The 15,769-nt window shown below is 45.6% G+C and overlaps 1 protein-coding gene across 1 annotated transcript; it reads left to right on the top strand.

The window, feature by feature from the left end:
* Window positions 1-1,344: 1,344 nt before the first annotated feature.
* cnpy3 (canopy FGF signaling regulator 3) lies at window positions 1,345-7,198 on the top strand. Its single transcript, XM_020475683.2, has 6 exons — window positions 1,345-1,578; window positions 2,612-2,741; window positions 5,030-5,126; window positions 5,793-5,915; window positions 6,040-6,157; window positions 6,596-7,198. Exons 1-6 carry the CDS (start codon window positions 1,470-1,472, stop codon window positions 6,892-6,894), a joined length of 876 nt encoding a protein of 291 aa, XP_020331272.2. The 5' UTR covers window positions 1,345-1,469; the 3' UTR covers window positions 6,895-7,198.
* Window positions 7,199-15,769: the final 8,571 nt, after the last annotated feature.

Consider the following 15,769-nt stretch of genomic DNA (forward strand, 5'->3'; position numbering starts at 1 on the left):
CTCCTCACCTCCTCTTCTCTCCCCCTCACCTCCTCTTCTCTCCCCTACGCTCTCCTTGTCGACCTCATGTTGTCGAGCAGCTTGGTAAAACATCAAGGGGAGATGGGTGGTGAGCTTGTGAATGGCGGTTGTCTCACCGCCGCGAGATGCGTTAATTTCAGGTGAGTTGTAATCCACGGATTTATATAAACACCAGATGACTGAGAGGGCGGGGGGGGGGGGGGGGGGGGGGCTGTTGAAGCCACCGTGCCTCCATCTTGGTACTCCTCCGCCATTGTATAAAATTATTTGGAAGCAATATAAATGCATTCATGATTGTCTACACTCGTTTTTGCCACATTTCTTCTATCATGCGAAGAATCCTTTTCCAAGCCGAACCTTCATATCATAACCGCTAACCGCTACATCATTGTCACCCTATATTAGTTAACGTCTTAGCTATGTTGAGCTACTAGAACTAATATGTGAGTAGACCCACTACAATCGTGCAGTACAGTGTTCTGCAGCAAGCAGTTTAGCAGTTTCACTGGTGGGGCCTGGTGACAATAAATCTTACCTTGACTTTGGAAGAGTTCCAGTGTTGGATAGCCATAGCCAGCTAGCTAACATAGCTAACCTCTCTGTTTAAATTGGGTGTTTGAGTAGGCTAAACTAGCTAGCTGCATTCGCTAGCTAAGTGAAAGTGGGGCAAAAAATAATAAAATACAGTTAGCTCTCTCACTCTTGCTTCTCCTACATTTTTAAATAAATGAATTTGTTCAAAACTGTTCAACTATTTGTCTTTCTCTCTCTTTGAGTCAACTACTCACCACATTTTATGCACTGTGGTGCTAGCTAGCTGTAGCTTATGCTTTCAGTACTAGATTAACTTCTCTGATCCTTTGATTGGGTGGACAACATGTCAGTTCATGCTGCAAGAGCTCTGATAGGTTGGAGGACGTCCTCCGGAAGTTGTCATAATTACTGTGTAAGTCTATGGAAGGGGGTGAGGACCATGAGCCTCCTAGGTTTTGTATTGAAGTCAATGTACTAATGGACCGAGGGAAACTCTGCAATAAACGATAGGTGTACATATATATGTGGCGGATGTGAAATGGCTAGCTAGTTAGCGGTGGTGCGCGCTAATAGCATTTCAATGACTATGTAAAAATATGATTTAAAAAAAAAATCAAATAATATCTCATAGAAATACTTTAAATTATTCTTTGTATGATAACTATTATAAAATATATTGATAATTGTGCACATTTTCCATCATTTTCAGCTTAATCATTAATTTACAAAGTATACAGAACAGGACTCTTATTCTGAAGGATTCCAAAAGCCCGTGACCCAGAAGTACTTAGTTAGTCTTGCCTTCTTCACAGCAGTAAGCCGTAGGTCGAGAACGAGATGTAAATAAGCGAATCTGACGGTCTAGATAACAGTAGACCTCTTTATTTACTAGAAAACAACAACATTTAGTCAGAATGGTTTTGTTGACTTGTCTAACGGTGTTTTTGCTGAGCGCCTTGGTCGAGGGAGCAGAGAAGAAAGAGGGAGATGACGAGTGGGTTCATCTGCCTAATAAATGTGAAGGTAGGAAGAGCAAAAACAACGCTATTCATTCACCCCCATTTGGAAACCCAAAATAGAGAGCCTGTATTTTATTGTCTAAAACTAGTTGTATTATATTAGAAATGTAGGCATACAATAGCCTGATAGCCTTTTTCCTGAGAAGGACAGAAACAAGGCTATTCATTCGTTCCATTTGTAAACTATTTTTAAACGAACTATGAGCTTATTTCATTCATTTTAATTCATTCGATTAGCCAGAACGAGTCGTCATTTGTTACCCATCAAAAGCTGATTGTAGTCGTTGAGTCTTTGCCCGTTATAACGTAGCAGTGTGTGCGTGATGCAGAAGTGAAACCTTACTGTTTACTACTTCCTCTTTTTAGACACCTGATACTACAGTAAATAGAACCATTTATATTTCCTCTCTCTTTCAATTTAATTCAAGGGCTTTATTGGCATGGGAAACATGTGTTAACATTGCCAAAGCAAGTGAGGTAGATAATATATAAAGTGAAATAAACTTTTTTTTTAAATGAACAGTAGAAATGACACTCAAAAGTTCCAAAGGAATAGAGACATTTCAAATGTCATATTAAGTCTATATTCTCTCTGTCTCTCTGTCCATCTGTATCTCTCTCTCTCTCTGTCTCTGTCTCTCTCTCTGTCCATCTGTATCTCTCTCTCTCCTCTCTCTCTCTCTCTCTCTCTCTCTCTCTCTGTCCATCTGTATCTCTCTCTCTCCTCTCTCTCTCTCTCTCCTCTCTCTCTGTCTCTCTCTCTCTCTGTCTCTCTGTCTCTCTCTCTCTCTGTCTCTCTCTCCTCTCTCTCTTTCTCCTCTCTCTCTCTCTCCTCTCTCTCTTTCTCCTCTCTCTCTCTCTCCTCTCTCTCTTTCTCCTCTCTCTCTCTCCTCTCTCTCTCTGTCTCTCTCTCTCTGTCTCTCTGTCTCTCTGTCTCTCTCTCTCTCTCTCTCTCTCTCTCTCTCTCTCTCTCTCTCTCTCTCTCTCTCTCTGTCTCTCTCTCTCTGTGTCCATCTGTATCTCTCTCTCTCTCTCAGTGTGTAAGTTCGTCAGTATTGAGATGAAGTCTGCCTTTGACGAAACGGGCAAAACCAAGGAAGTGATCGAGAGAAACTACCGTTTCCTTGACGGCAACAAGGGAGCTCCGCCAATCAAATATGTCAAGTCGTAAGTGGCGTTTACCATTTACAGCTTGATGACATCACAGAATGTTCTGTTGCTGAATGTAGTTCTGTGTTCCAAATGGTGCCCTATTCCCTATAGGGTTTCTGTTCAAAAAGTAGTGCACTGTATTAGAATGCGATGTTCTGTTGCTGAATGTAGTTCAGTGTTCCAAATGGTGCCCTATTCCCTATAGGGTTTCTGTTCAAAAAGTAGTGCACTGTATTAGAATGCGATGTTCTGTTGCTGAATGTAGTTCTGTGTTCCAAATGGTGCCCTATTCCCTATAGGGTTTCTGTTCAAAAAGTAGTTCACTGTATTAGAATGCGATGTTCTGTTGCTGAATGTAGTCTGTGTTCCAAATGGTGCCCTATTCCCTATAGGGTTTCTGTTCAAAAAGTAGTGCACTGTATTAGAATGCGATGTTCTGTTGCTGAATGTAGTTCTGTGTTCCAAATGGTGCCCTATTCCCTATAGGGTTTCTGTTCAAAAAGTAGTGCACTGTATTAGAATGCGATGTTCTGTTGCTGAATGTAGTCTGTGTTCCAAATGGTGCCCTATTCCCTATAGGGTTTCTGTTCAAAAAGTAGTGCACTGTATTAGAATGCGATGTTCTGTTGCTGAATGTAGTTCTGTGTTCCAAATGGTGCCCTATTCCCTATAGGGTTTCTGTTCAAAAAGTAGTGCACTGTATTAGAATGCGATGTTCTGTTGCTGAATGTAGTTCTGTGTTCCAAATGGTGCCCTATTCCCTATAGGGTTTCTGTTCAAAAGTAGTGCACTCTATTTGGAAATAGGATACAATTTATTCAGTGCGTCTGCAGGAGTAGAATGGAGTTGCCCACTTTCTCTTCCCCACATAATGTTAAAGGGTCTGGCGAGGTTAACCTGATCCTAGATCTGGGCCTAACTTCTGCCTACATCCTATATGTTCACAAGCTTTTGAGGCTTTTCACTGTATAAGTGCTTGACTTGAGCGAGCGGTGTCTATTTCCTCTCTGTGCCGTTACTGTGGAGATAACAGGGTTGCTATGGTAGCAGGGGACAGGAACTTGGTCTGGGTCCCTTCCTGTGGGAGGCGGCCTAGGCTTTATAAATAGGAAGTTCTGTCATTATGTCATGACTTGTGAACACTAGGAAAAAAAATGGCTAAATTACTAGATTAAACAGAGTATATTTTTTCTCTCAAACAAGACGCCATTTATCTCTCTCCCTTCCTCCATCACTCTCTCTCTGCCTCTCTCTCTCTCCCTTCCTCCATCTGTCAATCTTACTCTGTAACCCCAACTCTCTTTCTCCCTCACTCTTTTTCTTTGCCTCCTCCTTTCCTTTATCTCTCTCTACCTCTGCCTCTCTCCCTTCCTCCATCTGTCCAATCTCTCTCTCTCTCTCTCTGCCTCTCTCTCTCTCTGCGCCTCTCTCTCTCTCTCTCTCTGCCTCTCTCTCTCTCTCTCTGCCTCTCTCTCTCTGCGCCTCTCTCTGCGCCTCTCTCTCTGCCTCTCTCTCTCTCTGCCTCTCTCTCTCTGCCTCTCTCTCTCTCTCTCTGCCTCTCTCTCTCTCTACCTCTGCCTCTCTCTCTCTCTCTCTGCCTCTCTCTCTCTCTCTCTGCCTCTCTCTCTCTACCTCTGCCTCTCTCTCTCTCTCTGCCTCTCTCTCTCTCTCTGCCTCTCTCTCTCTGCGCCTCTCTCTCTGCGCCTCTCTCTCTGCCTCTCTCTCTGCCTCTCTCTCTCTCTCTCTGCCTCTCTCTCTCTCTCTGCCTCTCTCTCTCTCTCTGCCTCTCTCTCTCTCTCTCTGCCTCTCTCTCTCTGCGCCTCTCTCTGCGCCTCTCTCTCTGCCTCTGCCTCTCTCTCTCTCTCTCTGCCTCTCTCTCTCTCTCTCTGCCTCTCTCTCTCTGCCTCTCTCTCTCTGCCTCTCTCTCTCTGCCTCTCTCTCTCTCTGGCTCTCTCTCTCTGCCTCTCTCTCTCTGCCTCTCTCTCTCTGCCTCTCTCTCTCTGCGCCTCTCTCTCTCTCTCTCTGCCTCTCTCTCTCTCTCTCTCTGCCTCTCTCTCTCTGCGCCTCTGTCTCTCTACCCCCTCTCTCTCTCTCTGCCTCTCTCTTTCTCTGCCTCTCTCTCTCTATCTGCCTCTCTCTCTCTGCCTCTCTCTTTCTCTGCCTCTCTCTCTCTATCTGCCTCTCTCTATCTGCCTCTCTCTCTCTGCCTCTCTCTCTCTGCCTCTCTCTCTCTGCCTCTCTCTCTCTCTGCCTCTCCTTCTCTCTGCCTCTCTCTGCGCCTCTCTCTCTCTCTCTCTCTGTAGAGACATCCGTTTCATTGAGGTTGTGGAGAATGTGTGTCAGAGGCTCTCTGGCTACAACCTACACAAGGAGAGAGAGGGCAGCAACCGCTTTGCCAAGGTCAGTACGTGTGTGTCAAAGGTTCTCTGAGTAAAGACAAGGATCAATAGACATCAATAGTTGTTAACTAGACACAGATCATCTCTCCCACTCTTTCTGCCTCCCTCTCTCTCTCTCTCTCCCCCTCCGTGTCCATCTCTCCCCCTCCATCTCCATCTCTCCCCTTCTCTCTCCCCCATCTCTCTCCCCCTCCGTGTCCATCTCTCCCCCTCTCTCTCCCCCATCTCTCTCCCCCTCCATCTCCATCTCTCCCCCTCCGTCTCCATCTCTCTCCCCCTCCGTCTCCATCTCTCCCCCTCTCTCTCCTCCATCTCTCTCCTCTATCTCTCTCCTCCATCTCTCCCCCTCCATCTCCATCTCTCCCCCTCCATCTTAATCTCTCCCCCTCTCTCTCCCCCATCTCTCTCCCCCTCCATCTCCATCTCTCCCTCTCTCTCCTCTATCTCTCCCCCTCATCTTAATCTGTCCCCCTCTCTCCCTCTCCATCTCTCTCCCCCTCCATCTCCATCTCTCTCCCCCTCTCTCCGTCTCCACTTCTCTCCCTCTCTCCCCCTACACCTCCATCTCTCTCCCTCTCTCCCCCTCCGTCTCCCTCTCTCTCCCTCTCTCCCCCTCCGTCTCCCTCTCTCTCCCTCTCTCCCCCTCTGTCTCCATCTCTCTCCTCAGGGTATGTCAGAGACCTTCTCTACCCTCCATGGGCTGGTCCATAAAGGGGTCAAGGTCGTCATGGATATCCCCTATGAACTTTGGAACGAAACCTCTGCAGAGGTCGCTGACCTCAAAAAACAGGTGAGGATCAATTGACCAATTAAAACGAATCAATTTATTAGAAACGCTATTCCCAAACATATTAACTGTCTTCTGTTTTCTTTTCAAATGTGTATGTGTGTGTGTGTGTCTCTCTCTGTCTCAGTGTGATGTTATGGTAGAGAAGTACGAGGAGGTTATAGAGGACTGGTACAAAGGCAGTCAGGAGGAAGACCTCACCACGTACCTCTGTGAGAAACACGTTCTGAAGGGACAAGATGCCGGTAACACACACACTCACACAGATAACACTCACACTCACACAGATAACACACACACTCACACAGATAACACACACACACACAGATAACACACACACACTCACACAGATAACACACACACACTCACAGATAACACACACACACTCACACAGATAACACACACACTCACACAGATAACACACACACACACACAGATAACACACACACTCACAGATAACACACACACACTCACACAGATAACACACACACACTCACACAGATAACACACACACTCACACAGATAACACACACACACACTCACAGATAACACACACACTCACAGATAACACACACACACATTGTAAATTATTTTATCGTTTTGAATGTCTTAGTTATTAGAATGCTGGTTTAATTACTCTTGTTCTCTGCCTCCCATCCTCTTCCTCTCCCCCTCTTCTTCAGCCTGTCTGAAAGAGGAGTACTCTAAGAAGAAGGGAGATGCGGCAGCCATCGCCGAGGACAAGAAGAAGAAAAAGAAGAAGGGAACGAAGAGCAAAGACCTGGGAGGAGGAGGAGGGAGTGAGGGCGGCAGGCAGGAAGGAGAGAAGACGATGAAGAAAAAGAAGAAGGAGAAGGTGAAGAAGAAGAAGAAGAAGGGGAAGGGAAAGGCCGTATCAGCTGAGAAGGAGAGGGATGGGGTCTCGTCGGATGAAGACATTCAGAAAAAGGTGGCTCTGCCTGGGAAGAACACAGAGCTGTGAGACCCTGGAGGAATGGAGCCCTGGGCCAATTCCCAAAATGGCACACTATTCCCTACATAGCGCACTACTCCCTTGGTCAAAAGTAGGTCACCTAATAGGGAATAGGGTGCTGTTTTGTGACGCAAGCCTAGAACCAGGGGACTGGGATGATTGATCGGGGGGCATAACGGAGACATATGCATCTCTGTCTCTTTCCACTTTCCTTCTAATTTCCCCCCCAGTGATTATTTGATTTGGAGTCCCCCCCCCAGTGATGATTTGATTTGGAGTCCCCCCCCCAGTGATGATTTGATTTGGAGTCCCCCCCCCCCCCCAGTGATGATTTGATTTGGAGTCCCCCCCCCCCCCAGTGATGATTTGATTTGGAGTCCCCCCCCCCCCCCCCAGTGATGATTTGATTTGGAGTCCCCCCCCCCCCCCAGTGATGATTTGATTTGGAGCCCCCCCCCCCCCCCAGTGATGATTTGATTTGGAGCCCCCCCCCCAGTGATGATTTGATTTGGAGCCCCCCCCCCAGTGATGATTTGATTTGGAGCCCCCCCCCCCCCCCCAGTGATGATTTGATTTGGAGCCCCCCCCCCCCCCCCCCAGTGATGATTTGATTTGGAGTCGTCCCCCCCCCCCCCAGTGATGATTTGATTTGGAGTCCCACCCCCCCCCAGTGATGATTTGATTTGGAGTCCCACCCCCCCCCCCCAGTGATGATTTGATTTGGAGTCCCCCCCCCCCCCCAGTGATGATTTGATTTGGAGTCCCCCCCAGAACCCTTTACTCTTGGTAGTTCTGAATGGTTTTATTGACAATACTACTGAATCTATGGTCTCGTGTGTGTGTGTCTGTGTGTGTGTGTGTGTCTGTGTGTCTGTGTGTGTGTCTGTGTGTGTGTGTGTGTGTGTGTGTGTGTCTGTGTCTGTGTGTGTGTCTGTCTGTGTCTGTGTCTGTGTCTGTGTCTGTGTCTGTGTCTGTGTCTGTGTCTGTGTCTGTGTCTGTGTGTGTGTGTGTGTGTGTGTGTGTGTGTGTGTGTGTGTGTGTGTGTGTGTGTGCTGTTCTCATGTGTTTTTGCCTCATGCTTTGGTTACACGTGTTCAACAGATTCTTTTGATACAAATAATAATAATAATATTGTATTCAAATGGGGAGGAACATTACAAGGCCTCTATCGGCAAGCTCTCGACTGACTAGCCTCTATCGACAAGCTCTCGACTGACAGGCCTCTATCGGCAAGCTCTCGACTGACTAGCCTCTATCGACAAGCTCTCGACTGACTGGCCTCTATCGACAAGCTCTCGACTGACTAGCCTCTATCGACAAGCTCTCGACTGACTGGCCTCTATCGACAAGCTCTCGACTGACTGGCCTCTATCGACAAGCTCTCGACTGACTGGCCTCTATCGACAAGCTCTCGACTGACAAGCTCTCGACTGACAAGCTCTCGACTGACAAGCTCTCGACTGACAAGCTCTCGACTGACTGGCCTCTATCGACAAGCTCTCGACTGACAAGCTCTCGACTGACAAGCTCTCGACTGACAGGCTCTCGACTGACAAGCTCTCGACTGACAAGCTCTCGACTGACAAGCTCTCGACTGACAAGCTCTCGACTGACAGGCTCTCGACTGACAAGCTCTCGACTGACAAGCTCTCGACTGACAAGCTCTCGACTGACAAGCTCTCGACTGACTGCTCTCGACTGACTGGCCTCTATCGGCAAGCTCTCGACTGACAAGCTCTCGACTGACTAGCTCTCGACTGACAAGCTCTCGACTGACAGGCCTCTATCGGCAAGCTCTCGACTGACAAGCTCTCGACTGACAAGCTCTCGACTGACAAGCTCTCGACTGACAAGCTCTCGACTGACAAGCTCTCAACTGACTGGCCTCTATCGGCAAGCTCTCGACTGACTGGCCTCTATCGGCAAGCTCTCGACTGACAAGCTCTCAACTGACTGGCCTCTATCGGCAAGCTCTCGACTGACAAGCTCTCGACTGACAAGCTCTCGACTGACAGGCCTCTATTGACAAGCTCTCGACTGACAAGCTCTCGACTGACAAGCTCTCGATTGACAAGCTCTCGACTGACAGGCCTCTATCGACAAGCTCTCGACTGACTAGCTCTCAACTGACTGGCCTCTATCGGCAAGCTCTCAACTGACTGGCCTCTATCGGCAAGCTCTCGACTGACAAGCTCTCAACTGACTGGCCTCTATCGGCAAGCTCTCGACTGACAAGCTCTCGACTGACAAGCTCTCGACTGACAAGCTCTCGACTGACAAGCTCTCGACTGATAAGCTCTCGAATGACAAGCTCTCGACTGACAAGCTCTCAACTGACAAGCTCTCGACTGACAAGCTCTCGACTGACAAGCTCTCGACTGAAAGAAGGAGTTTTACTTTAGGTTAATCATTTTTTACAGACAACCGGTCATGAAGTGAAGCAACAGATTGGTCTCTTTTTTTTCCTTTTCAATATAAATATACTGTACATCAAAGAAAATTAGACGTTTTTACAAAAACGGTATATTCATTTATATTTTAAATGTAGGAATTACCCTTATGATTTATTCAGGCCTCATTGATTTGTCTTTAGTTTGTCCTTTCTTTGTTGTTGTAGTTTCGAAGTTCTGCTGGATGTTTGTTTCTTTTTGTAGTGTTTTAAGATTCTTGTTTTTCTCGGTCAGTGACTCAGCTGAGACTATTTATACTGTACAAAAATATACACGCAACATAAAACAAATTAAAAGACTTTGTACTGAGTTACAGTTCATATATGGAAATCAGTCAATTTAAATTAATTAATTAGGCTCTAATCAGGGGATTTCACGTGACTGAGCAGGGGCACAGCCATGGCTGGGCCTGGAAGAGCATAGGCCCACCCACTGTGGAGCCAGGCCCACCCACTGTGGAGCCAGGCCCACCCACTTGGGAGCCAGGCCCAGCCAATCAGAATTCGTTTTTCCCCACAAAAGGGCTTTATTACAGACAGAAATATTCCTCAGTTTCATCAACTGTCCAGGTGGCTGGTCTCAGGTGAAGAAGCAGGATGTGGAGGTCCTGGGCTGGCGTGGTTACATGTGGCCTGCGGTTGTAAGGCCGGTTGTACGTACTGCCAAATTCTCTAAGGCTTATAATAGAGAAATGGACGTTAAATTATCTGGCAACAGCTCTGGCGGACATTCCTGGAGTCAGCATCCCAATTGATGGCTCTTTCAAAACTTGAGACATCTGTGGCATTGTGTTGTGTGACAAAACATTTTAGAGTGGCCATTTATTGTCCCCCAGCACAAGGTACACCTATGTAATGATCATGCTGTTTAATCAGCTTCTTGATATGCAACACCTGTCAGGTGGATGGATTATCTTGGCAAAGGAGAAATGCTCACTAACAGGGATATAAACAAATTTGTGATGCGTATGGAACATTTCTGGAATCTTCTATTTCAGCTCATGGAACATGGGACCAACACTTTAGATTTTATATTTAGTTTATATTTTTGTTCAGTATATATACTGCTTACTGTAGGTGTGTGTGTGTGTCTGTGTGTGTTTTTAAGACCTTGTGTGTAAATGTTGTCAGGATTGTTGAGTGAGGGAAAGATGTTAGCTGTGGGTCTTGGTGAAACAGCAAGGTGTGTCAATAAAATCACTGCTGTTGAAATCCTGTCTTTCAATTACCAGTCAAGTCTCATTAATAAATGGTTCTAAAAAAATATTTTATAAACTGGGTAGTTCGAGCTCCTGATTGACTGACCGCTGTGATTTATCAGACCGTATATCACAGGTATGACAAAACATTTATTCTTACTGCTCTAATTACGTTGGTAACCAGTTTATAATAGCAATAATGCACCTCGGGGGTTTGTGGTGAATGGCTAATATAAGAGCTGAGGTGAGAGGGGGTGTGGTTTATGGCTAATATAAGGGCTGAGGTGAGAGGGGGTGTGGTTTATGGCTAATATAAGGGCTAAGGTGAGAGGGGGTGTGGTTTATGGCTAATATAAGGGCTGAGGTGAGAGGGGGTGTGGTTTATGGCCAATATAAGGGCTGAGGTGAGAGGGGGTGTGGTTTATGGCTAATATAAGGGCTGAGGCCAGAGGTGGTGTGGTTTATGGCTAATATAAGGGCTGAGGTGAGAGGGGGTGTGGTTTATGGCTAATATAAGGGCTGAGGCCAGAGGGGGTGTGGTTTATGGCTAATATAAGGGCTGAGGTGAGAGGGGGTGTGGTTTATGGCTAATATAAGGGCTGAGGTGAGAGGGGGTGTGGTTTATGGCCAATATAAGGGCTGAGACCAAAGGGGGTGTGGTTTATGGCCAATATAAGAGCTGAGGTGAGAGGGGGTGTGGTTTATGGCCAATATAAGAGTTGAGGTGAGAGGGGGTGTGGTTTATGGCTAATATAAGGGCTGAGGCCAGAGGGGGTGTGGTTTATGGCTAATATAAGGGCTGAGGTGAGAGGGGGTGTGGTTTATGGCCAATATAAGGGCTGAGACCAAAGGGGGTGTGGTTTATGGCCAATATAAGAGCTGAGGTGAGAGGGGGTGTGGTTTATGGCCAATATAAGAGTTGAGGTGAGAGGGGGTGTGGTTTATGGCTAATATAAGGGCTGAGGCCAGAGGGGGTGTGGTTTATGGCTAATATAAGGGCTGAGGTGAGAGGGGGTGTGGTTTATGGCTAATATAAGGGCTGAGGTGAGAGGGGGTGTGGTTTATGGCCAATATAAGGGCTGAGACCAAAGGGGGTGTGGTTTATGGCCAATATAAGAGCTGAGGTGAGAGGGGGTGTGGTTTATGGCTAATATAAGGGCTGAGGCCAGAGGGGGTGTGGTTTATGGCTAATATAAGGGCTGAGGCCAGAGGGGGTGTGGTTTATGGCTAATATAAGGGCTGAGGTGAGAGGGGGTGTGGTTTATGGCTAATATAAGGGCTGAGGTGAGAGGGGGTGTGGTTTATGGCTAATATAAGGGCTGAGGTGAGAGGGGGTGTGGTTTATGGCTAATATAAGGGCTGAGGCCAGAGGGGGTGTAGTTTATGGCCAATATAAGGGCTGAGACCAGAGGGGGTGTGGTTTATGGCCAATATAAGGGCTGAGACCAGAGGGGGTGTGGTTTATGGCCAATATAAGGGCTGAGGCCCAGAGGGGTTTGTGGTGTATGGCTAATATAAGAGCCTGAGACCAGAGGGGTTTGTGGTATATGGCCAACATAGCCATCACTCTGGTTGTAATTTCAATGGTGTCCACAAGAGGGCAGCAGTGTATGTGCAAAGTTTCAGACTGATCCAATGAACCATTCTGTTCAAAATGCTTGGTTGGCAGGTAGCCTAGTGGTTGAAGTGTTGGGCCACTAACCAAAATGTTTATAGATCAAATCCCTGAGCTGACAAGGTAAAAATCTGTCATTCTGCCTCAAACACGGCAGTTACCCCACTGTTCCTAGGCTGTCATTGTAAAAAATAATTTGTTCTTAACTGACTTGCCGAGTTAAATAAAATACTGCCTAATTGGATCAATTAACACATTTCGAAGTTCAAAATTGTGCACTCTCCTCAACCAACAGCATGGTATTATTTCACTGTAATAGCTACTGTAAATTGGACAGTGCAGTTAGATTAACAAGAATTTAAGCTTTCTGCCCAAATAAGACATGTCTATGTCCTGGGAATTGTTCTTGTTACTTACAACCTCATGCTAATCACATTAGCCTACGTTAGCTCAACCATCCCGTGGGGGGACACTGATCCTGTGTTAAGACCTCTTTGGGATAGGGGGCGGTATTTTTGCGTCCGGATGAAAAGCATGCCCAAAGTAAACTGCCTGCTACTCAGGCCTAGAAGCTAGGATATGCATATAACAGTCTTTAGAAATTGGTTGATGTTTTACCTTTGAGAAATGAAGAAGTACGGCTATTCAGAATGAGAATCAAGCCAAGTGGACTCTTTTGTTTGATGCGCGCGACCTGGAACTCGCTCCACTTTTCATTTCTTATCAATTATTTACGTTTTAGGATACCTAAGGATGGATTAGGAAAGTTGTTTGAAATGTTTGGACAAAGTTTACAGGTAACTTATTAGCTAGTTTGTCAGCATGTTGGGCGAGTTGGAACCGGTGTTTTTCTGAATCAAACGCGCCAAATAAATCGACATTTTGGGGATATAAAAAATGATTTTATCGAACAAAAACGACCATTTGTGATGTTTCTGGGACATATTGGAGTGCCAACAGAAGAAGATCTTCAAAGGTAAGGCATGAATTATATCGTTATGTCTGACTTTTGTGTCGCGCCTGCTTGGTTGAAATATGATTTTCATGTGTTTGTATGGTGGTGTGCTGTCCTCAGATAATCGCATGGTTTGCTTTCGCTGTAAAGCCTTTTTGAAATCTGACAAAGTGGCTGGATTAAAAAGAAGTTAAGCTTTAATTTGGTGTATTGCACTTGGGATTTTATGAAAATTAAATATTTCTAATAATTTAATTTGAATTTTGCGCTCTGTAATTTCACCGAATGTTGGCCAGGTGGGACGTTATAATGTCCCACCTATCCATTGGGATGAGTTGGACCGCAGAGTGAAGGAAAAGCAGCCAACAAGTGCTCAGCATATGTGGGAACTCCTTCAAGACTTTTAGAAAAGCATTCCAGGTGAAGCTGATCGAGACAAAGCCAAGAATGTGCAAAGCTGTCAAGGCAAAGGGCTACTTTGAAGAATCTCAAATATATTTTGATTTGTTTAATACTTTTTTGGTTACTACATGATTCCATATGTGTTATTTCATAGTTTTGACGTCTTGACCATTATTCTACAATGTAGAAAATAGTAAAAATAAAGCTTCAGCTTCCCACATATGCTGAGCACTTGTTGGCTGCTTTACCTTCACTCTGCGGTCCGATTAATCCCCAAACATCTCAACTGGATTGAGGTTCGGTGATTGTGGAGGCCAGGTCATCTGATGCAGCACTCCATCACTCTCCTTCTTGGTAAAATAGCCCTTACACAGCCTGGAGGTGTGTTGGGTCATTGTCCTTTTGAAAATGAAATGATAGTCCCACTTAGCCAGATGGGATGGCGTATCGCTGTAGGAATTTTTCTGTAAAGATCCGAGACACGATTGTGTCGAGGCACAGATCTGGGAAGGGTACCAAAACATTTCTGTAGCATTGAAGGTCCCCAAGAACAAAGTGGCCTCCAACACTCTTAAATGGAAGAAGTTAGGAACCACCAAGACTTTTCCTAGAGACGGCCGCCCAGCCGTTCTGAGCAATCGGGAAAGGGCTTTGGTCAGGGAGGTGACCAAGAACCTGATGGTCCCTTTGACAGAGCTCCAGAGTTTTCTGTCGAGGTGGGAGAACCTTCCAGAAGGACAACCATCTCTGCAGCACTCCACCAAACAGGCCTTTATGGTAGGGTGGCCAGATGGTAGCCACTCCTCAGTAAAAGGCACATGACAGCCCGCTTGGAGTTTGACAAAAGGCCCCTAAGGACTCTCAGACCATGAGAAATAAGATTCTCTGGTCTGATGAAAATGAGATTGAACTCTTTGGCCTAAATGCCAAGCGTCACGTCTGGAGGAACCTGGCACCCCCCCTACGGGATGCAGGAGTGGCTTCAGGACAAGTCTCTGAATGTCCTTGAGTGGCCCAGCCAGACCCGGACTTGAACCTGATCTAACATCTCTAGAGAGACCTGAAAATAGCTGTGCAGCGACGCTCCCCATCCAACCAGACAGGGCTTGAGAGTATCTGCAGAGAAGAAATGGAGAAACTCCCCAAATACAGGTGTGCCAAGCTTGTAACGTCATACCCAAGAAGACTCGAGGCTGTAATCGCTGGTGAAGGTGCTGAAGTACTGAGTGAAGGGTTTGAATACTTATGTAAATGTGATATTTCAGATTTTATTCATTTATAAATTAGCTTTGTTTTTGCTTTGTCATTTGTTATTATTTGTGTCGAACTGCTTTGCTTTATCTTGGCCAGGTCGCAGTTGTAAATGAGAACTTTCTCAACTGGCCAACCTGGTTAAATAAAGGTGAAATAAAAAAAATAAAAAAATGATGGGGCATTGTGTGTAGATTGATAATTTAAAAAACATCTTAAATTTAGAATAAAGCTGTAACCTAATAAAATGTGGGAAAAGTCATGGGGTCTGAATACTTTCCGAGTGAATCTGTAAGTCAGAAATACATTATTTAATTATTTGACATTTGAGTTTCTCAAAAAATGCTACATCCTCTTTTTTCCCCAGAGTGAGGTGGATATTTAGCGTTTTGCAACAAAACCTGATTATTTGTCTCTGAAATTAAACCCATGTAGTGATAGATTATAACACATATAATTTAACAACTATAACAAAAACACACCAATCATACGTTTTTTTAATTAAACAATAGCTAATTTACCAAAATGTATAGCGTTTAGGAATGAAACTCATGCAAATATATAAATATACATTCACCCACCTGTGGTGCTGTGCACCTTGCATATTACTTCTGTCTATAGCTGTTTAAGTTCTTAACTGACTTGCCTAGTTTAAATAAACGAAATAAAGATTAAATAAATGATAAACTTGGTAAATTATTCTGTGAATTTGGTGTTGATGTAGGACTAGGGTTCCCCCATCTGGCGAAGAATAGTTCCTACAAAGTTCCTCCAATCAACTCCTCTGTCTTCAGTGGGTCTATGACGTGTTTCGGATGAGATAGTCGCATGCGCATGCGCAAATCCTTGAGCGTCCGTGGAGCCGCCTGGAGGGAAAGTTCAAGCAACTCCTCTGTCTTCAGTGGGTCTATGACGTTGTTCGGATGAGATAGTCGAATGCGCATGCGCAAATCATTAAGCGTCCTTGGGAGCCGCTTGGAGTGAAAGTTCAATCAACTACTCTTGTTTTTTTT

Source organism: Oncorhynchus kisutch, linkage group LG16 (genome assembly GCF_002021735.2).
Source record: "Oncorhynchus kisutch isolate 150728-3 linkage group LG16, Okis_V2, whole genome shotgun sequence".
Taxonomy (NCBI): Eukaryota; Metazoa; Chordata; class Actinopteri; order Salmoniformes; family Salmonidae; genus Oncorhynchus; species Oncorhynchus kisutch.